Genomic DNA, 23,918 nt, shown 5'->3' with positions numbered 1-23,918 from the left:
AATATGGTCTTGTGAATGTGGGGAGGGGTGCGTGAAATAACAGATTATGACAGCCAGAAGTGCTTTTTAGCCATAAAGCACCTATTATGGTCTCATTATAATTTCAAGCAGTTATTAAGCGGTCGGTTATAAATCAAGGGACCATCTGTAAATCTTGCAAATTGATAAAAGTATAAAGAAGGGGGAAATTATAAACCAAATACTTATCTACTTCTACGAGCAACTTCTTTTACTTTTATGTTCCATTTTATTTTTATTTTTTAATGTACATAAAACTGAAGTAACAATAAAGCAAAGACCATAATATTAAGCATTAAGCTTAAAATAGAAAACTTTATTATATAATAAAATAATGTAATGCACTTTGCAGGTGTTAATGCTACACTCGATTCTAGAGGTACAATTTAAATAACCTTATGTTCATTAACGTTATCATTTCAGAAATCATAGTTAATAGTGATATATTTTTTAATCTTTAAAGGTTTAAGTTTTTAAAATCATCATAGTAGTAATAATCTCTAGTTAATTAATGTAAGCAGTCCTCGCTTCATGACTGCCTCAGTTAGTGACTGTTTAAAATTACAATGGTGCTGAAAAAGTAACTCTATGACTGGCCCTTGCATTTACTACTGTCACAGCATCCCTGCAGTCAAAAGATCAACATTCTGGCACTTCACAACCAGTGGACTGACAACAGCATCCCAGGGTCACCTGACTGCCATTTCAATGCTTTACAGTTGGCTTCTGACAAGCAGTCAATGGAGACACCAACAGTAAAATCACAAGTCACAGTCTTACTTAACAATTGTGGGTGATTTGCTTAATAACTATGGCAACAGTGAGATCGTAAGTCTCAATTAGTTAAGCAAGCACTGCCCTTATTACATAAATACTGAATCCAAATTATATAATGTATAACTTGCATCTTATAATACAATAAAGTATTTTGTTTAAAAAACCCTAAGAACTAGGAAGTTTAAAAGTTTTCCTCTGATTAAAGTAAATTATAGTTCTTACATCCCAAGCTTCCATTTCCAATGTTAAAATGATGCATCAGAATTCGCTTTTATGAAATAGTTGTATAGAAATAAAAAAAATAAACAAAGTATTGAATGTTAACCATATATATCATTGCGAACTTTCTTTGATCAGACTTACAGGTGTTCCGGGAGCCACCCTAGACACAATGACAGGCATCTTCTGGTCATATCCACCCTTTTGAAAGAAACATAAATAATGAAAAAATGTAAAAATAAAATCCTCTCTAAGTATTAAAGTAGCCAAAGATATAATAAAATTCTTAATACCTTTACATTGAAACCAAATCTGCCATTTTCATCAGGTCTTATTCTGATTAGAACAAGATTGTCATGAGGAATCCCACCATTTGGCTGAAAATGAAAACAAAGTAATTTGGCTAATGAAATGTCTGCAGGAAAACAAGCAAGCTCAGAGAGCACCAAGGACCCCTCAAACTAAGTATTGTTTACACTAATGCCAACTTCTATTAAACAGCCACAGCTGAATTTTAGAAAGATCTATAATTTCTTATTACTAAACTGTTTCCTCTTCTAATAATTGGAGCTCAATTGTTTTTCATGGAGTTACGATCATGTAAGCAGAAAATTACAAAGGGCATAAAGAAAGAGAATATGTAATCTGATTTTAAACATACTGAGATACAGTAGAAAACAAACCAGCAAACCTAGTTTGAGCCCTTCTGCTTCTCAGAGTCTTTCAGCTTTCTGAGATACGTAGAGAGGAAGGAGAATCTTTTCCTGATAGATAGACATGGCTGAATGCTCAAAAACAGGGACTCAGTATTTGGGATGTAAGATAAGCACCTGCAGATTGCAGTTTATCACAGTATCCCATGGCTAGGAAAGAATTGTGCGCAGAAACAGAAATATATAGCTTTTTTTTCCCTTCTGGACAAATCTCTGCAGTTTATCTGGTAAGGTTTTTCAGAAGTGATTTCCCATTGACTCTTTCCTAGGGTTGAGAGAAAGTGGCCAGCCCAAGATCACCCAGCTAGCTTTGTGCCTAAGGCAGGACTAGAACTCTCCTGGTTTCTAGCCTGATGCTTTAATCACTACATCAAGCTGTCTCTCTAATATGTAGCTAATACAAATTAACATGAGGTATCATTTAACAGATTTATAAATTACAATCATTGAAAACAATGTACATAAGCCCTATTGTTATTAATCTATTCAAATCAAACGAGTGTGGGGGGAAAATCTTACAGTAGATTTTTCAGGAGACGAGGAAGAATCGTCATCGTATGTTTCATTTATATGGTTATCCAATTCTATCTGTGAATGTGAATAATGAATTTGGTTCCAACTATTCCTTTTAGACTGTTTCGGTGGCAGTGCAGGTGGTTGGCCATCTATAGGGGTCTCTTGAGACCTACATATAACATGAGAAAATAAAAAGATGTTTTTCAAATTTACACGTTAAAAAGAATGCATCTTTAAGAATGCAACTACAGCATATGGGTATGTGAATTAAAGTACGAGTCCTCAGCAACTGACATAAATAACCAATAGAACAGAAGATGGGACTTAAATGTAACCTGGTTAAAAGCTGGTTGGGGGGGGAGGTTTCCTACTTGCTTCTTGCCTGCTGCCACGCACTGTATCTTTGAGAAGAATTTCTTAGAAAAAGGCAAGAGACCCAAGGAGGACTTCATGCAGGCCAAAAGGGATTGCATTGGGAAGAAATCAGGTAGATATAGTTTATACAAGAGCTGTAATTTCTGCATGTAATTTGTCAAGAACTAGTCCAGCCTTTCAGTGAAAACACTTAATTTTTGCACATTGTTTATATTCATGATTCCAATTATAAATTAGGGAAAAAATGGAACTTGCAATAAAATGTTATTTTGTGCACATACTGTTTTATTTCTCTTCACTTCAGTATCCAAATCTGGTCAGTTTTCCAGTCCCACTTAATATGTACAGTTTTTATTAAATTATAGATTTTTTCCCTTTATGCTTTTACTTCAGTTTATGTGCAGGTATATATGTCGATACTTCTGAGCTTCCCAGAACATACCATGTTTCCCCGAAAATAAGACTGGGTCTTTTCTTTTCTTTTTGCCTCCAGAAGAGGCACCAGGTCTTATTTTCAGGGGGTGTCTTTTATACTCACCTCCAGCACCGACAGCCCTGCACAGCAGATCCACTTCTTCTTCCACAGTCAGGCTTTCTGGAAGACCTATGCAGCTGAGTACCAAGCTATGAATTCAATCTGTAGCTCAGTCCTCAGCTGCATAAGACTTTCAGAACTGAGCTATGGATTGAATCCATAGCTCGGTTCTTGGCTGCAGAGGCCTTCCTGAAAGGCCTGTGACTGAGAAATGCAGGCTTGGCTGCAAAAGACGCTTCAGAAGAAGTGGGCTGGCGAGGAGAGGCCTGGCTGCAAGGTAAGCGGGTGCGGGGCGCATGGGACAGCTCCACACCCCACACTAGCTTGCTTTTTAGGTGTGCCTCACCCCAAAACTAGGGCTTATTTTCGGGGTAGGGCTTATATTAGGCCCACCCCCCAAAAAACTAGCTAGGGCTTATTTTGGGGGTAGGCCTTAATTTCGGAGAAACCCAGTAGTAATATCTTTCTCTTGCAAAGGATGATTTTTGCTAAGTATCGACAGACATATACACAGAGGTTGAGTTCATTACTACATATAGGATGGCTTCATAATACACTTACTTGTAGAAATTTCCTCCCCCCCTTTAAAAATATATATACCATTTTAAATATCTATGGAGATTCTCAGTCATCTAGGTCATGGTTGCCCAAAAGTGCTTTTTCAAGAAGCAACTGGACTTTCTTGTTTTTTCTTTGAAGACGTTTCACTTCTCATCCAAGAAGCTTCTTCAGGTCTGGTGGGGAATGGAAAGATTTATACTCCTTGAAGACAGCTGGTCATTTGCATTCTTTTAGAGAGTCATTCAGGCCACTTGGAGGTTTTTCTGTGTCCTCAGGATCATCCGAGTAGTGCAAATGGGTGTGGCACTACTCAGGTGACCCTGAGGACAAAGGTAAACCTCCAAGTGGCCTCAATGACTCTCTAAAAGAATGCAAATGACCAGCTGTCTTGAAGGAGTATAAATCTTTCTATTCCCCACCATCCAGTCAGAGCTGAAGAAGCGTCTTGGATGAGAAGTGAAACGTCTTCAAAGAAAAACAAGAAAGTCTAATTGCCTCTTGAAAAAAACACTTTTGGGACAATACTATTTTAACTAATATTACTAAATTAAAAATGTAAAATTAAAATTAGGGTCAACAGAACTGTTTCTTTTTTATTCTTTTTAATAGAATTATTCTATGTGTTCTAAAAGGTTAATTCTGCTACTTTCTATTAGGCTACATATATGCCTTATATTCTACTACAGGGTTTCCAATGATATTCTTAAGTAAATGCCCAGTTTATCATGTGCCTACATGACAAAGAATGACTGATTTCATTTCATTAGGAAAAACATCTAGGTTCCCTCTCTGGCATTTTCCAAAGGGGGGAACATTTATGCTATTTGTGGCAATCTCAGATTAAATAATAGATCAGCGCTTCCAGATATGCCCAAGAGGAAGGGGAAGGAAAAGCACCAATGGTTACAATCATAAACCAGTTATGACAGATTATCCAAAGACACCTACATCCATTGTTACTGAAATCCAAATGCACTAGTAGAAATCTTTATGAAGTGTCTTGTAAAAGACAGTGTTCAAAGTTGGCCTGATAATATACTATTATTTTGCAATTTGACAAGTCTGTACAGTAATTCATCTGTAGTTTACACAAATTTTTAGAAATTCGTGTATCTAAAGTGTTAATGACAATTCATTTATTCACACTGTAAAACTGACAATTTCAATACAATTCCCACAATAGCGTATTCAAGTAAAGATAACCAAGGTTGTCACTGACTTATTTTCAGACTCATTTAAATTAGTAGGCTTGGGAATTCACTATTCTCATATAGAAATGCAAGGTACAAATGTTTTCATATATTGCTATTAAATTACAAACTAGTATGTATTACTTAGCAACTCTTCTTCCCAATTTTAATTGTAATCTGATTAAATCCTGAGAATACATTTCCATTAGAACATAATATTCAGGATATTATCGGGTTTAAATTCTTTCTTTTTCAAATGTGAGAAGGCAAACAAAATTTACAACATATACAAAAAATTGAACTAATATAATACTATTGTTCCAAGTGTAATACACAGTAATATATTACCATAATAAATTGTGAGGATTAAGAATAAACTAGAAAAAAACTTCCTAACCTTATATTTACCCAGTTAGTTCTTAATTTCCTCTGAAAGTTTAAAACAATGGATGTGTAAGTGGAATATTTTGAATCAAAATAGCTTTCTATATTATTTCATTCAACAATGTGCATAATCAAATAAAAAAACTTCCTATTCAGTGAAGTGCTATGTCACACAAATCTGATACTATATCTTCCAAATGTTACTATATCTCTTAAGCACAAGTAATGTATTAGTACAATATATATGGATTCTATCAATTTTTCCAATGACTTCTTTAAAAGGTTAAATTTGTGGTATTCTAACACACTAATGTTGAGCCATGACCCATTGCATTTAAGGGAAAAATGAGAAATCATTTCCAATAACTGTTTAACACATATTTACAGAACTATAAAGTAGGTAAGTATTATCTCCCACTGCACAAATGAAGGGGTGATATGGTTGCTAGATTGCTTATATGAAGTTACCTGATAAATTTATGAAATTTGTTATTATTATGCTATATATTTATATTCTATCTAAAATTAGATCCCTTATGTTACTCCTGTTTTTACTTACAAAGTATAATTAAATATAAAAATGAGATCTGCCAACCTTATAGCTATATGGAAAAAATATGGAAAGTACAAAATGTCTTTGCAGGATTACAAAAATCAAAACTTACGGTGATGATTCTAGAATTATACTATTGGCCTGTGTAGAAGAAGGCGACCGATGATTTGCAAATACCTCACTGGGTGAAGTATGGACTACATGGTCTACTAAATGTCCAACTGAAGATGGCCGTAAACGGTTTCTCTCTTGAGTAAATGTGGAGATGCGACTGAGCATGGAAAGAACAGTTATTTATTAGCCTATTAGTAAAGATTTGTAAATTCTGTGCTTTTAAATAGTTTTACCAGCATTTCTAAGAAATATCAAATCAGTTTCTATAAATGCTACTGATTGCACTCCTAAATGCATGCTCTCTATTGGTGTGAAAAGCAGTCAATTAGTAGTAGTAAAACAAATTTTGTAAGAAATATATTAGAAATCAATAAGACATTTGCAACCACAGTACTGAAGGCTATCTCTAACATTGACTGACATCTTTATAAATGATACATGTGTGACCAACATGAATCTTAAAACGGTGTCCTAATATTACAGAAATTACTCCAGTACAAATATTATCTTTCCTTCTGAAGGCTTTTTGCAAGATATATATTTAAATAAAATAAAATAAAAACACCTGGTCTTCTTCTAGCTTGCTAGAAAAAGAGGAAACTGAAAAATAGTCACACAAAGAATAAAGAGAACCTCCCTGATTGTGGTTTAGCTTGTACAGGAAGTAAAATGCATTACCTTTATCGATAGATAATAGTATTTGTGCAGAGTTCTGAGCTCAAAAATGGACTCTTCTGCACCATTTCATTCTGTAAGACTCACTATTAATGTAACTACATTACGGGAAATTCCATTTGAACAGAAAGAGAAACCTGGTTACATATGATGTTAAAACTACAGTTCAGTTATATAAATGACCTGGATAAACTATAGGCTTATATAACTATGAAAAAAAATTGGAAGCATCACTTCCTGATTTAAATCAAACCCAGTTTAAGTCCTAGTTAGTTTAATCTATTGCTTATTTAAACAAATTTTACTTTCCTATTTCCAATTTTCTGTTCCTCACAGCAGGCTAGATGGGATAAGCGTATGTGACCTAAAGTAAACCCAATTAGCTATATTGTGCTAAATTATGCTGTGATATAATTTTCAAACAAAGCCACAATGTAACCAAGAAATGAAAGGGATAAACCATAGATTATTCAAAATAGAAAACAGTGGCTTTAAATTAATTTCATCAAAATAAATAATATGACTTGAATGATGCAAATACTAATTCTACGTCTAGATGCACTTTCTTAGGAGTAAACCTGTTAAATACAGTGAAACCTAGATACAAAAGATATTGTACAACTATTCTGTATAACACATACAAAATTTGTTCAAAAACAGTTTAGATATAGTTAAAATTAGGTGTTATACACATATTAAAGACAATTTTATCCTCATCCTTAATGATGCTTTATATTTACTTCCTGTACAAATAAAATCTGTCAACTATATGTGAAAAATATTTTGAAATTAGCTATAAATAAATCAATATTTTTTTAAATCATGGCTAATATTACATGCTACAACAGTTTTGCATAAAATTGATGCATAAAAACTAATAATCTTAAGCTATACTGTAAAATGCTCAAGGGGGACAAAGAACAGGTATATTTGGTTTTATTAGAATTCTGAATATTATTCTATTAAAAACAACTTACTGTTTACATCTCAGAGTACAGGCTACTGAAGAAAATTATTATCAATGGCAAGTTTTCTTTTCCCAGAATGAAAGTGGGAAATGCAAGCACTCTTAAAAAAATCTAATATATTGAGCTGATAGCTAAATCCTGCCTCAGTTACATGTGTGTGCTTCATTGTGACATTACTTTAGCACACCAAGGAAGAATGTTACAATGATTTACTTTCATTAATCAAATGAGAAACAGGTAACTGGTTGCAAAGGGATTATTCAACTTTACTTACTGATTAGGGGTTCCAGGTGGAGAACGGGATGGTAAACTTTGAGTTTCTAACCTGTCATCAGACAATGAATTTCTGCTGACAACCTCCCAGTCCATCCCACTTATCAATTTGCGAGCCAAAGGTTTACTTGGGGATCTAAAACAAATTTACACAAAATTATGTAGAATGATGTATCTGAAACTATTGGAAATTGAAATAAAAAATAAATAAAACTAGTCTCCCTCTTTATAGGTACTGAAATGCAGTGCATCTTATTTGACCATTTCTTCCAAAAATATACACAGATTCTCATGGGACTATTCACAAGAGAAAAATAACCAAACGCAATGAGAAGAAGGATAACTAAAGACAGAGCAAATTATCCATATTGGCTCTTTTTACAGTAATTCTGTATTGCTAAGGCCTGAATCATCTACAGTGCCACATATGGGGGAGGAAAGCTGTTTGTGAAAGAAAGCATGCTTCTTTATTTTCTTTCTTAACTCTAAATTAGTCCTTTATTACAATTACTTGCATAATTTACAGCTACACTCAAAGCAAACCACTTGCAAAGGAGAAGTCGAATCAACTTTACATTTATAGACATAAAAATCCAAGACTTTTAGAAGAATTCTATTTCAACTTACAAGCAGCGCTGAAATTTGAGTTTCAAATGCAGTGAACAAATGCGACATAAAAAACAAAGACATGTGGCACATTTGCGCAGTAAAAAAACTCCAGCTCTTAATAAAATTTAAGAATTTTTACTGGGCTTAGCTGTACCACAGCTGAATATGACAACCAGTTTTTAAAAGTCTAGCCATAAGGTAGCTGTGAAAGATACGATTACATATTTTTCAACAATTCATAGAAACTGATTTAAATGAAGTGTGATGCACAGATTTATCTAACATAATCATTAGAACATCAACTATATTTATTTATGCTTATGTACATTTCTAGTATTCATATGTTACTAGCTCAAATGTTGTTTTCTAAAAAAAAGTTGTTTCAAAATTTAAAAAAACAATAAAACAACTATTATACTACTATACTACCATACTACCATTTCTAAAGTGCTTTTAAAGACAACAGGGATAAGCACTGTTTTCTACAAAACTTGATCTGCTCATCCAAAATATAAGGAAAAAGAAAAATCTAAGATAGCCTGGATAAAAATGTTAGCAACTTTTTGCAGGTTAAATGAGCATGCATTTTCTTTTTAGGAATGATGCAACTCTTTGGAAAACTCACCTTAATGATCAAACAGAAAGTTGCTTCAGTAACTTGTTAAGCCAGGCAAAAACACTGAACTGTCAAACTACATTTAGAACATTATTAAATGTTTGAAAATCACAGTCCCACCCACTCATGTTACCAAAACTTCCTGTTCTTTGTGGAAATTTCAAAGAAACATTTGCCACATTACAACAGTATATCTTCTACTACCACCACTTTATAGTTTCCTCTTCTAATATCTATGACCTTCAGAACATTTAATAACTAAATTGCTTTATTTACTTGGATCCTTTTTTGTCAAACATAAAAAATTCATTTGATAAAGAGGAATAAACCAGAAAGAGATGAAAATAATGGAAACATGGTTCAAAGTACGAGTAGTCACAGATGCTTTCAGATTATATTTTTCTATAAAAGGATGCTATCTCCTTTACTTCTAAATAAGAAGCAGAGAACACTTGGATTTTAGAATACAAGATTGTGTCATTATTCAGCTTACATTATCAAATATGCAAAATAAAATATTTTTAGGAAGCAAGTTCCTTTGAATTAAGTCGGTGTTTGCTCAAACACACACATTCAGGACTTGGGTAAAGAGTAGTCTCTATTCTCTGCTGGCTTCTATCCTCAAACATTTGCATGGGAAGGGACCTGCACGTACAGGGCTATGTAAATGCTCAGCTTTTTTTCACCATTACTTTATTTTGTCTCTCAGCTTCTATTTCACTGATTTGTAGTTGCTAAGTTGGCAGGGATTGGTAATCAAAGACAACGATGACATGTCTGACAAGACAACAATGCAATGCTCACTTTGGGCACAAAGGAAGGCTTCGCTCTCCTTTAATGTAATCGAGACAACATTATTGAACCCTCAATATTTTTTGCGATCTTCCATAAAGTAGACAACAGTGATGCATTCTAGTTTACAGTCCTTCTTTTCATAAAGTATGTCTTTGGCATCTGTAACACAACTTTTCCTCTGGAAAACCCATTTCTTGAATATTGAAAAAAGTGACTTATACCCAGTTGTACTCATGACTGTTGCAGCATCCCTACAGTCACAAGATCAAACTTTGGGTGCTTTGCAACTAGCAAGTATTTATAAGGTTGCAATATCCTGGGATCACGGGATTGTCATTTCTAGATGGTTTCTGACAAACAAAGCCAATGGGGGAAACCAGATTCACTTAATGACCACACAATTCACTTAATGACTGCAGTCTTCACTTAACAACAGTGGCAGAGAAGTTGTAAAATTGAATGTGACTCACTTAATGACCACCTTACTTAGCAACAGAGGTTCTGGTCCCAATTGTGGTTCTTTCTAGGGATTATTGGCTTCCAGTTGCCCTCAGGGTGAGATTCAAGGTGCTGGTGATGACCTATAAAGCCCTAAATGGCTTGGGTCCATACTATCTAAGGGAACACCTGCTGCCGGCATCAACTTCTCATCGTCCTGTGCGCTCCCATAGGGAGGGCCTCCTTAGGGTGCCGCTGGTCAGGGAATGCCGGCGGGTGATCCCCAGAGGGAGGGCATTCTCTGTGAGCGCGCCTGCCCTTTGGAATGATTTACCTGTGGAACTCTGGACTGCCCCCGACCTGCGCTCGTTTCGCCGGGACCTGAAAACTTGGCTTTTCGATCTATCTGGCCTGGACTGAGGGGGTTTTTTAGTTTTAAGTTTTAACATTGTTTTATTGTTGGGCTATTATTAATTTTTTTAATTCTATTTTTATCTTAATTTATATTTTTTAAATATTGCCCTGTACACTGCCCTGAGTCCTTCGGGAATAGGGCGGTATAGAAAACTAAATAAATAAATTATGATTACCAACTAGCTTTTGGGAACTTTAGGCTGGTTCTGGTTCCTTTTCTCTTCATCTGCTCTGCATGGTCTAGGAACGTTCCTCTCTGACCCTGAGAATCCCTACGCATTTGATTCTTTCTTCATCCTGAGAGACTCAAAGCTTTTCACTCAGTTCCTCCTGCCTGATTTTCTCCTTCTATCTCCACGTTGCCAGAATGCAACAAAGACGCTCTCTGTTGCTTTCCTCCTTTTTCTCACTTTCTTCCAAGACAAACTTCAATCACTTGGCGACACTTTTGTTTTTGATTGCCTTTTCGTATTTTTTTCTGGTATAACACCCGAGATCGCTTTTCTGTTTTTGCTACTGGTAACCATAGAGGGATGCTTTACAATATAGTTAATGGTTTACAGTATAACTTTTAGTTTCCGGGGACTGCAAGTTTGAGAAACTGAGGCCCATAATAAGCAAGTCCATATCAGTCCGTTCCATTTTTCTTGTGGTTGAAGAGGTAGGATTTTTGACCCTGTTATTCAGATTTCAGTTATTGTTTCTACTGGTAGAAAATACTCAGAAATTACATTACTAATTTTTGGCAACATATTAAAAGATTTTTTTTAAATCCATCCTTTATTATTTTTATAAATAACTTAAGGCGGCAAACAGACCCAACATACCTTTCTCCTCCTATATTCCCCACAACAACAACCCTGTGAGATGGGTTGAGCTGAGAGAGAGTGACTGGCCAAGGTCACCCAGCCAGCTTTTTATGCCTGAGGTGGGACTAGGCATAGTCCCACAGTCTCCTGGTTTCTAAATGCTAGACCAAACAGATCTAGGTAAACAATGAAAAAATGCTGCACAATATCACCTTTGAACGATATTAGTTTCTGGGCAAGTCTATGGCCCAACTAGAATAATACCAGGAGTTGGGAGATATTCTAGAGGGAGTTAACTGAGCAAACGGAGAAAATAGGTTCACTATGTGTAAAGAATAAAACATCCCTTCATGGAATTCTGAATTTTTGCGGATCAGGATTTCCATCAGATCTGAGTCATCAATGCTGAAAGCCAATGGAGTCTTGATCAGCCTCCATATTTCCCTGGGAAGGATGGCAAGAAACCCAGTCCTGTTCCTTCTTCCATGTGTCTAAAATTTTATGTGTCAAGAGAACCTCTATACAGGGTTATTATTGATTGGTTATGCCCAATCCATTTTGAAAGTAAGGAGAATTCTAAACGAGGCTATATGAATATGTTTATCATATTTCATGAAAGTCACTTTAAATGGCTTACCTGGCAAACACCCTGTCCTTGTTTGCCCTTTCTTTGCCATATTGTACAGACTGAACCTCTGTTCTCCCACTGAAAGGGAAGTGTAATATTGAGATTGTAAAGAAAAATAAGTATTTTGTCTAAAAAATTTTTTTAAAAAAATAGCGTGAAATTCCAAAATGAAGAGAAAAATTTGTAACAGTATTGCCAACAATAAACAAACAATGAGACTGCCTTCCTGTAATCCTACAAATAATAATGTGCACATCCTATCCGTAGGATTACTTTAGCTGTATTTGCATTTAGGGGTGTCTGTCTGTCTGTCTTTAAAAGCGTCAGAGAACATCATCACTACAAATACAACTTCTGCTTAGGTATTTCTAACTGGAAGATTCTGTGACCTGAACACTGCTTTAATGGTCTCCTTCCCATGATAATTACAGCCACTCTTGGTACTGCCTATTTCCCTCCTTGGTTTGACCACACAAAGTGGTCAATAAGTTTTCCAACTCATTTTAAACTGCAGCCAAACTGAGGGGGGGGGGAAGTCACCAATGTATGTAGCCTAATGCAGTTCCGACTAAACCAGTTCTTTTTCAGGGGTGCTAGGTCTATGTAGGGACGTGGTGGCTCAGTGGGTTAGGATGCTGAGCTTGTCGATCAGAAGGTCGGCAGTTTGGCGGGTCGAATCCCGAGTGCTGCGTAACAGAGTGAGCGCCTGTTACTCGTCCCAGCTTCTGCCAACCTAGCAGTTCGAAAGCACGTAAAAATGCAAGTAGAAAAATAGGGACCACTACGGTGGGAAGGTAACAGCGTTCCGTGCGCCTTTGGCGTCTAGTCATGCCGGCCACATGACCACGGAGACGTCCTCGGACAAGCGCTGGCTCTTCGGCTTTGAAACGGAGATGAGCACTGGCCCCTAGAGTCGGAAACGACTAGCACGCATGTGCGGGGGAACCTTTACCTTTACCTTTAGGTCTATGTAGCAACCTGTTTTCAAACAAAATTCATGAGTCAGAAATGTGCTTGGGTGCAGTGTGGGTGACTAATCTGTGCACCGAGGACTGAAGGCTCCTGAAGTAACCTAGGAGTCATGTGGATGGTAAAGCCTGCTGAAAGAGCAGTTTCCTGTCATGTTATAGAAATATGAATACCGCAGGGTAAGCTAAAGTACACAAATCAGTTTAAAAAACAAAGACATCAACAAATCTTTCTCTTGCATCCAATCTCATCTACGCATATAATGTATACTCCCCCAAATCTTATAATACTTGGCCACCAAATTTTTTTTCCTCATCTTTGGGCTATCAAATTAACAGCAGCAACTTTATAGTAAGTTTTCAATTGTAATATTTATTTTATTATTCCTATACCATCATATGAAATAGAGATGCAACTTACCAGTACCGAAACTTTGACCCTAAAGTAAAATAATGTGCAAAAAAGTTCTTCTGAGGTGGCAGTGGTCTGTCCAACCGAAAAAAAGTGTGATGTTCTACACAAGCTTTCCATAAATTCTTACATGCTCGATAATTCACCATGTTGAATCCCAACAAAGTTTCTCTAGATTCATGCTAGAAAGAAAGGATATATATTTGTTTGTCAGTTCCAAAGGATTCTTATTTAAGTACTACAATGTATGTAAGATGGAGATAGCACAAGTATTATATAAATAGTATTGCTTCACAACCCCATCCCCAAATACACACAACGTTAAATTGGTAAAGTTTGGTACAGGATTCATTAGAGTGAACTAATGTGAGGGCTTTGGCTTAGTGAGCACCAAAAAAGGTAAATAAAATCCACATTTTTTTTTCCATCCCTGTCAATCTATATAATTTCTCTGCCACGAGTGATAGATTAGCCGCCAGCTGTTAATGCTCAGAAGCAATTATCAGCTTCCTATCAGCCTAAGCCAGTGCTTCTGCTTTCCTAATAGCTAGGAACCTGCTAGCAATAACAGAAACATTGTTAGATTAAAAGTGACAACATTCAGTAGGACAGGGACCAAAGGTGCTGGAAGATGAAAGGCCAACCTGTCCAGGAGGAAAGCTTTGTGACTACAGTCACAGATTGATGATAGCAGATTGTAGCATTTTTTTTTATCTTCCTCCCTCCAAAAGGAGGTTATCAACAATTTCAGAGAGCTTCTTATCATCAAGCTGCTACTACTATAAGCCAGACATGTATGGCCTTTTTCAATTTCCCTCTGGCTCTACATACAAAGAATAATTTCAGCCAGATTTACTATATTAACAATAGTTTAGCCTACTATTAGACAATTATAAAATTAATTTATTTTCGTATTTTAATCAGGTACGCTCTACAAAGAACATTTCCATTCTGCCGAGCATTCTCATCGAGAAGCTGACTGACTTGAAATTTGCGACTGGATTCAAGACTTTCTCAGGGACCAGTTACAAACAGTGAGGGTCGGGTCTGCTTTGTCCACCCCCCTGAAGCTTTGCACCGGCTCGCCACAGGGCTGTGTGCTTAGCCCCTATCTGTACTCTTTGTACACATATGACTGTGTATCATCCGACCCATCTACTGCAATAATTAAGTTCGCAGATGATACTACAGTGGTGGGTCTTATTACAGGTGGGGATGAGACAGCATACAGGGCGGAGGTACAAAAACTATCCATATGGTGTTGTAACAACTTGCACCGCGGATAGGAAAGCATTACAGAGGGTGGTGAGCACAGCACAAGACATTGTTGGCTGTCCCCTGACACCACTAGATGACATCGCCAGGGCTTGCTGCCTTGGAAGACTGAGGAAAATTCTCAGGGATGACTCACACCCTGGACGGTACCTCTTTACTCTCCTACCATCGGGTAGGAGATATAGGAGTATAGGCAGCCGTACCAACAGGCTGAAGAACAGCTTCTATCCATGGGCTGTTAGGCTTTTGAACGGGATATAATTTTATAAACTTTATGCATGATTGACTTGCGAGGCCGGTGTGTTGTGCAATTAGCTCACATGATGTAATAAGATGGAGGGTTTGTGTCACTGTAAGTTGGGGGTGGGGGCACGAAGGGAGGCTCAGCCAATCTCAATGTATACATGGTTGTACTTTGACAATAAAGGTTCATTCAAAATAAAATATAATCTAGTATGAAATATATTAATTAGAAGTATCAATACTCACTAATTCTTTTCTAAGTTGAATGAAAAACTGTTTGCACTTAAAAGAAATTTTTATAATCTTCAACCTAATGAAATAAAAAAAATCACAATAGGATAATCAATAATCAGATGTATTAATTGGACAAGGATGGTCACTACATTCAACATTCACAAGACAAATATCCATCATTTCATTTACCTGTCTAAATCTGTTCCAGCCTAAATTTTATCACTGTAGCACTATACCTCAAAGACTATTATCAGCAAAAGTGTCTTTTCTTATATTTATTTATTCAATTTATATGGGCTGCCTATCTCTTGATTATGTTTATCAGGATATAAATTATTTTTTACATACAAAAGCTATGAATGCAGGAAATAATTCAGGCAACTAAAAACCTATAGATTCCTATTTTGAATGGCTCATTATTGTCATTGGAAAATACAATACTAATGCATGAAAAATAGGAGAACAAAAATCATTTAAACTTATCTTAATCATGAGTAAGAAAACATTTTTAAAAAGCGACATAATCTCTTAATACTATATAGGTCTATATTGGCCTGATAACCGGAGTAGATAATTAAGTAAACAAGTGGACGGTATGGTCATCCTAGCCCTGCTTGACCTCTCAGCTGCTTTCAATACCATCAATCAAGATAGCCTTCTAAGCCAGGGGTGTCAAACTGCCAGCCCACGGGCTGGTTGCCTCATACGGAGGCCGCACCCACCCTAGCTCCGGCAATGCAAAAAAAAGTCACGATACATCATGACACATCACATGACGCGACGAGTTTGACACCCGTGTTCTAATCCAGTTGAGAGGGTTGGGAGTGGGAGGCACTGTTCATCAGTGGCTCTTCTCCTTCCTCCAAGATCGATTCTATTTGGTGTTTTGGGGGGGGATAGTGAGGGGAGAAGTCCAGTTCTAGGCCTTTGGTCTGTCAAGTGCAGCAGGGCTCAACTCTCTCCCTATTTCTATTTAACATTTACATGAAGCTGCTGGGTGCGGTCATTTGTTGGTACAGAGTTAAGTATCATTAGTGCATATCTTTGCCTTGGGCCACCCAAGTGATGTTATCAAGGTGCCTTCCCAATGCCTGGAGGCTGTATTGGCCTGGATGGGAAAGAATTAGCTTCAGCTCAACCCTAATGAGACTAACTGACTGTGGGTTTTACGATCCCTCGCATCTGATGATCAGACATCTTTAACTTTGGTTGAGGCCACATTCCTCCAGTCAGAGGTAGTTGCCATCTGGAGGTTCTCCAGGAATCTTGGCTCCTGCTCAAAGAGAAAAAATAGATCTGGTGTGCCCATCTGCACCCTATCAGTCTTCCCAGGTAGACTGGACAGGAAACATAGCCAGATGTACTACTTCTACTTTATTGCAAGACTATATTAATAGAATCTTGCACGTCTGAGAGTACAAATCTCCTGTTCTTTCCTTTACAGCATGAGAAGCTAGGGAGGCTTACTTCTGAGCCTCTTTCTCAGCCCAGCTGCGGGCTATACCTACTCTTATCTGTTTCCTGGGCAGCATTTCTTCACCCTGTCTCTCAAGGTTTTTCTCATATACCATTACAGTGATTTCCTAGATCAAAAGACACTGCTCACAACCACACACACCTTACTTATTGCAACCTGCTTTGCATGAGTTTGTCCTTGAAGAACTTTTGGAAACTGCAATTGGTCAGGAAGGCATAATATTGAACACTGACTCTTAAAGAGTTGATTAAAAATTAGTCCGACATGTTTATCCCCCCCAAAAAATCTAACCTATAAACACTGCAGCATGTAGTATTCGGAGGCATTTTTTTTTTACAATTCTTAGTATATAAAAAGGTGACCAACTTAGATCTTAGATGTATACTTAAAAACGAAAGCTATCACTATAGTATAGGTGGCCCTTGTTTAACAACTACTCATCCAGCGAACGTCTGAATGCCATCTACACTAATGAATCCTAGTTTTGATCAGTCCTCACAGTTACAGCCACTGCAGTGCCCTGCAGTTATTTGACTGCAACTGGTAACCTTTCCTGCTGGCTTCTGAAGAATGAAGTCAAGAGGGAAGCCAGCAGGATGTTGGAAGAGTTGAGGTCACAAAAAGTTCTTCCTTAACTTACTTATGACCATGCCCCTTAATGATGGAGTTTCCAGTCCTAATTAATGTCATTCAGTAAGGAATACCTGTACATAGGAAATAATAATACTTTAAAAACATATCCTTACCATGGAAAGGTATTAATTCGTACCCTGTTCTTATAAATTAGTATGCCTCCTGACATTACTCCAATCATAATTTCATTATTACTTTGATCCTACAAAAAGAACAGGAAAATTATGAATACTTATTTTCTCTTTTCTTACAACTTTTATCATTTGTAAAGAAGCAATAACTCTTCCTTGATGAGTCTTTAATGTCAATTTGCATTAAGGGAAAAATATCTTTTGACTTAATATTATATTCCGGCTCTTCTACGTTCCCCATAATGTCACTATCAAGCAACATCCTAAGCTTCTCTTATATAGAACTACTCTATATTTAAATAGAGCTGATCTTAAGGTACTACCTTATGAAACAAAATTAGAATCATCACAAAACTTGAAATAATATAGTAAACTGCTATGTTATGAAAATGCCTGTGTAAGAGGCTCTAGTGTTGCCAATGACAAGTGCGATATTGCTGGGCTGGGACCGCTGAAGCCCCCAGGAGTGGCTATGGCTTTGCACTGTACTGCAGTACCCTCACAACTCACACACCGACTGCGCCAGGAATCACAGGACCTCCCCCCTTGAAACACCCCGGCACTGGGACTTCACTCAACGACCAAGATTCTCTTCCCAACTGTGGTCATAAGTCGAGAACTAGCTGTAATATTATAACTGAACATTCTGATTAAACATGGCCGTCTTTAAATGCCCTGAAGCAGATATCATCACAACATTATGCTATGTATAACAGGGAGTGGTTGCTAGCCTTCTTCCAAAACTTGTTCTCCCTCTTTTCTGGGCTTAAGGAAAGTTCAATATTTAATTAACCAGAAAACATATTAAATTAATTCTTATAACTAAATTAATTACAAAGTGCAATTTTCTATTTCTGATTAAAAAAATAAGTGAAACACTAAACAAATGTCCTTGATTCTATCATGAACTCTGAACTATAAGATCACATGCATTTCCTGATTCTCTAAGCTCTTTAGGTAAGAACTGCATCTATGAAAGAGGGCAAAGTTTATGATACCTTGATCTTAAAGGCAGCCGCTTATTGTTTGCAATAAGACTTCAGAAGCTGATACTCGCTTCTTATATTCCATGTCAATGTATTTATTTATACATTTCAGTGGAATGGGGGGGGCAGTGGGAAAGGCGAGGAGAAAAGATAATGTATCGGTGAAAGATTGTTAACTGCTATAGTTGAGACTGTGAATGAATACACACACACACACACACACACACACACAAACACACACACACACACACGGTAAAGGTTCCCCCGCACATGCGTGCTAGTTGTTTCCAACTCTAGGGGCCGGTGCTCATCTCCGTTTCAAAGCTGAAGAGCCAGCGCTTGTCCGAGGACGTCTCCGTGGTCATGTGGCCGGCATGACTAGATGCCAAAGGCGCACGGAATGCTGTTACCTTCCCACTGTAGTGGTCCCTATTTTTCTACTTGCATTTTTACATGCTTTCGAACTGCTAGGTTGGCAGAAGCTGGGACGAGTAACAGGCGCTCACTCTGCTACACGGCACTCAGGATTCGACCCCCCAAACTGCCGACCTTCTGAATGAGAAGCTCAGCGTCCTAACCCACTGAGCGTCCCTTACATATACATACATATACACACACACACACACACACACACACACACACACACATATATATATATACACATACACATACACATATACATATACATATACATATACATATACATACATACACACACAATGAAGCCTGAAGCATATGCATGATTTCTTCTCCTTTATTGGACTAAAATGTATGTGGATGTGTCAGCAATGGATTGTATGCTCAGCTGAGCACCTTGATTATCTAAGCTCTTTATTACTATAGATAAGATAAGAATAAGAATAATAAGAAAAGATAAGGAGATGGAAGAACCAGATTAATCAAGTACAGAGGAGAGGGAGAGAGGAAACAATTCAAAACTTAGCACTCAATAGTTACTACTTATTTGCTACTACAAACTTTCCTTTTTTAATTTTAATAAGTTATGATTTTAATTATAAGGTGCCCCATGAAAATTAAGAGAATCAAGTTACTTTCCATCAATACATTTTTAAGCATACCATGTGGAAAAAAAACTTTGAATACAATTTAGAAGCACTTAACATTTACTCATATGTAAAGGTGGACAAAATTACAGCCCTTTAAAATACTAATTACTTTATGAGCCAGGTTTATGGTTAATTTTTTTTATTAAAAGCATTAAGTAAATGGGTTATGTAAAACAAAACATAAGTGGATTAAATTATGAATATATCACTTTAAATTCACACTCAGTTACTCTGAATACTTAAATGTATTTAAAACTGATAATTCCTACAAAACAAGTTTACAGCTGATATCCATTAAAACAGTAACAATTAATTCAAACCTACCCTTGCATAGTGCAGTTCAACTCCATAGAGTTCTAAGGTTCGGGCAGTACTGAGATAACTAAACTCTGCTTCAGCTGGAGACAAACCTCTATATGGAGGCAAAAACAGGCAAATTCTTTAAATTCTTTTAAAATGCTTGTAAAATCTAAGTCCTTGCCTAAAAACAAAACTTTCTGCATAAAATGTGGTATTTCAAAAAGGGGAGAAAATGTTAATAATATATTACATATTGTTTTTATTTAATAAATTATTTTTTGATTAAATAGTTTTATATTGAAGCTCTGTAGATGGCAGAAGAATGTACTTTCAGTATTATACAGAAATTGTTGATTGCAAAAGTGTAATTTTGCATACCTTATTTAATAGACCCTATTAGTAGGAACTCAGCATAAATATAGTATCAAAAAAGAACAAGGGCGTGCTTTTTCACCATATCTCGTTTTTATGGGACTGCAATTATGTTTGTTTAAATGCTTTATTTCTTCATAAGTAGTGAATAACACACCATGGAAAAAGGTAGGTTACAATTCAGACGGCTACTTTTGATCTGCACACACATAATAGTTCTGCTATATCATTTTTTGATTATAACTCTATATTTTTGTCATGCTTACATATGTTGCTGATGTAGTTTGGATATTTCTTTTTCAAAGTCTTGAGGCTGGCCAGGGATGAAAGAGTAATCTGAGAGGTAGCCTGGGAAGTTATCTGTAAGGTTGTAGTCTCCCAGTTCAGCTGAAAGTTAAAATAAGCTATTTATATAACAGCAGCCCTGTTTCACAACTTGCAGAACAAACAAGAGATATGCAAATAAAAACAGTTATCTCTTCACATCTTTGCACAAATGAATCAACTTGAATGTAATCCTGTAAAGATGAATATACACGAATCAATTTTTGAATATTAGTGCCAGAAAGATTTCAACCATCTGGTGCAAGTTTGCTTGAAAACAAGCCCTATGAATTCCATATGAGTAGCCCTCAAAATTTTTTTTCATTGAACCACAGATGTAATTCAATTGAATTATTTGATATTCTAGTACCATTCCTCTAATATTAAATATTTGATGATAGTACAGGTAGTCCTCGACTTACAACAGTTCATTTAGTGACTGTTCGAAGTTAGAACAGCACTGAAAAAAGTGACCTAGGACCAGTCTTTACACTTATGACGGTTGCAGCATCCCTATGGTCATGTGATCAAAATTCACACGCTTGGCAACTGACTCATATTTATGACGTAGTCTCTCGGGCTCTTGTGATGACTTTTTGCAACCTTCTGAAAAGAAAAGTCAATGGGGAAGCCAAATTCACTTAACAACCGTGTTACTAACTTAGCTGCAGTGATTCACTTAACAGTGGTGGCCAGGAAGGTCGTAAAGTGGGCTAAAATCCACTTAACAACTGTCTTGCCTACCTACAGATGTTTTGGGCTTAATTGTGGTTGTAAACGGAGAACTACCTGTATCTCTATAAGCAACACTGAACATTATTAAGTATTTTTTGGGGAAAAAATATATTTATATGCATAGTCAACCATAGTAATATAGACAAAATTGCACTGCAGGTGCCCCTGGAAATTTTTCTTTGAACTACACCCAATTTCCAAGAGATAAGCTACAGTTCAACTTACAAATCTACTTGCCTCCCTGGGAGTGGCAGTTACTACAAATAAAATTTCAAACAAATGTTCAATTGCATACAATGTTCCTGAACGTGTTTTGTAAGTAACTTCTTTTGGACTGTTATAAAAATAATGTATGTCTAAGTGCCTTTCTGTTGTACTAGTGTAATGATGGTAAACCTTTTGGGCTTGGCATGTCAAAAATTCAAAAAATGCTCAACTTGACTATACTGGCATGTTAACACCCCCACCACCAACAAATGAGAAACAATTTTCCATCTTCCATCCTCCATCTAGGCCACCCTGAACAGTGTTCTAGATGTGTTAGAGCTGAGCTGGGCCTTAGGTAGAGGCCAGGCTTTGATTTTAGCCCTAAAGTCATTGCTGCCACTCAAAAAGGCTGCTTCGTACCATTCCCCAAGACGCACAAGTCTTGAGGAATGAAATATTTGTCCCCGCAGTCAATGCTACCCAGGATCTGCCACATGCCTCTTACCTGCAAGAGATGTTCTTTTTGTTTGCAGGCCCCTGTGGCCTACCCAGGGCTGCTCTGGGTTACAAAAGGCCTTCGCTCTTGAAGCAGCTTCAGAGAAAGCTCTTCCACAGGCTCTGCAGCCTTCAAAAACTGTGTGAAAGCACACCCTGTTCTTGTGCAACTTCCAGAGGCTATGTGAGAGCACATGCTATTCTCTGTAGCCATCAAAAAACACACACAAGTACCGGGCCATGCTTTCAAGATTAACTGTTGTCAGGCGTTGAAAGCTGACGTGTCACCTAAAATGTCATGTTGTATCACCTTTGACATACATATCAGGTTCACCATCACTGAACTAGTGCAAACTTTTTTTTTTTTAAGAAAACCCTGTTCACACAAGAAATATATTGGTCCAATAACATTCTAATATTCCAGATTATTAAACTGTGTTTTCTTCTATCTTCTGTGTTGAAAGTTTTTATATAAGTCTAAATAAGTAAGTTTAGACACAGTTAGGTAAGATTAGACATACCACAAATCTCAAAATAATCATTAAAATTATGTGCCACTGTCTGAAGTTGAAGTATGCATTGTTCATCTTTAAACCTTTTTTAAAAAAAATTAAACATAACATACTATCAGAAAACCTTAAGGTAGAAATAAACTTGTGTCATATATCAGCAACTGTCAATGGATTCGTGCTATATATTGTGTGTGGCAAAAGTATATGAATCTTTGCTTTCAGTAAGTGGAGTATTGTGGGCAGCAATAACTGCAACAAAATGTATCTAATAACTGTTGATCAGTCCTGCACATTGGCTTGGAGGAATTTTAGTCCACTTCTCCCTATAGAACAGCTTCAACTAAGGGATGCTGGAGAGCTTCTACACAAGAACTAGCCTCCTTCCACATCATTCCTATAGGATTAAAATCAGGACCTTGACTTAGCCATTACCAAACAGTAACTTTAACTTCAATATTAATCATTCTTTGGCTGTACTACTTTGTATTTTAGGTCATTATATTGTTGCATGACCCACTTTCTCTTGAGCTTCAGTTCATAAGTCATTCAATGATGGCAAGGTGTCCTGGTCTGAAAAAAGCAAGCAGGCTCAAGCCACATTTCACAGAAATGCTGAAAACTAGTATTTGCCTTTTACCAAACACTTTTCATTCAAGCAAAAGTGTTCTAGCTTGGTCTCATCCATGCATCAAACATTTTTCCAATAGCTTTATGGTCTTTCACAAACTGTAGGCAAGCAGCAATGTTCTTTTTGGAGAGTAGTGGCTTTCTCCTTACATTACTGCCATCCATACCATTGTTGTGCAATGTTTTTGATGGTGGTCTCATGAAGACTGTCATTTGTCAATACAAGACAGATCTTTAGTTTCTTAAGAAATTGCCCTAGGAGTTTTTGAGACCTCCCAGAGTATTACATACATGCCTTGCTTTTGATGTGATCTTGACTGGTTGACCACTCCTGGGGAAAGTAACAAAGCAAGGGTGCAGGTTTATTCTCCAAGCTTGTGGGTTGGTTTCTGAACTAGGCTAGGTAACATCTGTGGAGTTTAGGGGATGTCATTGTCAGTGTTCTTCTGTTTATAAGGGCTTCAGGTGTGGGTGTGTCAAGTAAGGGTCTTGTGATGGGTCAGATGTGAGTCATCAGTGAGAATCCTGTGATGGGGAGGTTACATCAGGTCAGGCTCATTTGGAGGGGAACTGCTGTGGGGGGGAAAGAGGGCTTACGTGGGTTGGTTGAGGGTCGGTGCTGACTCTGGTTGGCTTTGCGGTTGATTTGGATCCTGAGGGGTTCATAGGCTGGTTGAAGGTCGATGTGTCTTTTCATGGAATTGCTCCTGGAGTGCCAGGCTTCGATGGAGACACGAGCG

General features: G+C 37.0%; 1 protein-coding gene across 7 annotated transcripts in view; it reads right to left on the bottom strand.

Annotated features, from left to right (window-relative positions):
• The window catches only part of PTPN4 (protein tyrosine phosphatase non-receptor type 4), a 102,343-nt gene that overhangs the window by 28,578 nt on the left and 49,847 nt on the right, over nt 1–23,918 (bottom strand). For 5 of the 7 annotated variants that reach the window (XR_014490874.1, XR_014490875.1, XM_083349846.1 and 2 more), the window contains exons 8-18: nt 20,545–20,665; nt 19,931–20,018; nt 17,536–17,624; nt 15,325–15,388; nt 13,570–13,742; nt 12,190–12,258; nt 7,873–8,007; nt 5,954–6,112; nt 2,247–2,412; nt 1,308–1,391; nt 1,159–1,215 (exon numbers count right to left, since the gene is read on the bottom strand). Coding sequence is in view for 5 of the 7 variants with exons in the window: in XM_083349846.1 (XP_083205972.1) it covers nt 1,159–1,215; nt 1,308–1,391; nt 2,247–2,412; nt 5,954–6,112; nt 7,873–8,007; nt 12,190–12,258; nt 13,570–13,742; nt 15,325–15,388; nt 17,536–17,624; nt 19,931–20,018; nt 20,545–20,665 (1,205 nt within the window). In the remaining 2 variants the exon portion in view is untranslated. The remainder of the gene's footprint in view (nt 1–1,158; nt 1,216–1,307; nt 1,392–2,246; nt 2,413–5,953; nt 6,113–7,872; nt 8,008–12,189; nt 12,259–13,569; nt 13,743–15,324; nt 15,389–17,535; nt 17,625–19,930; nt 20,019–20,544; nt 20,666–23,918) is intronic. The other 2 variants (XM_083349848.1, XM_083349849.1) reach the window with 2 other exon arrangements.

This window comes from Vipera ursinii (assembly GCF_947247035.1).
Source record: "Vipera ursinii genome assembly, chromosome: 1".
Taxonomy (NCBI): domain Eukaryota; kingdom Metazoa; phylum Chordata; class Lepidosauria; order Squamata; family Viperidae; genus Vipera; species Vipera ursinii.
The sequence above is the reverse complement of the archived record's forward strand: the minus strand, read 5'-3'. Positions and strand labels throughout refer to the sequence as shown.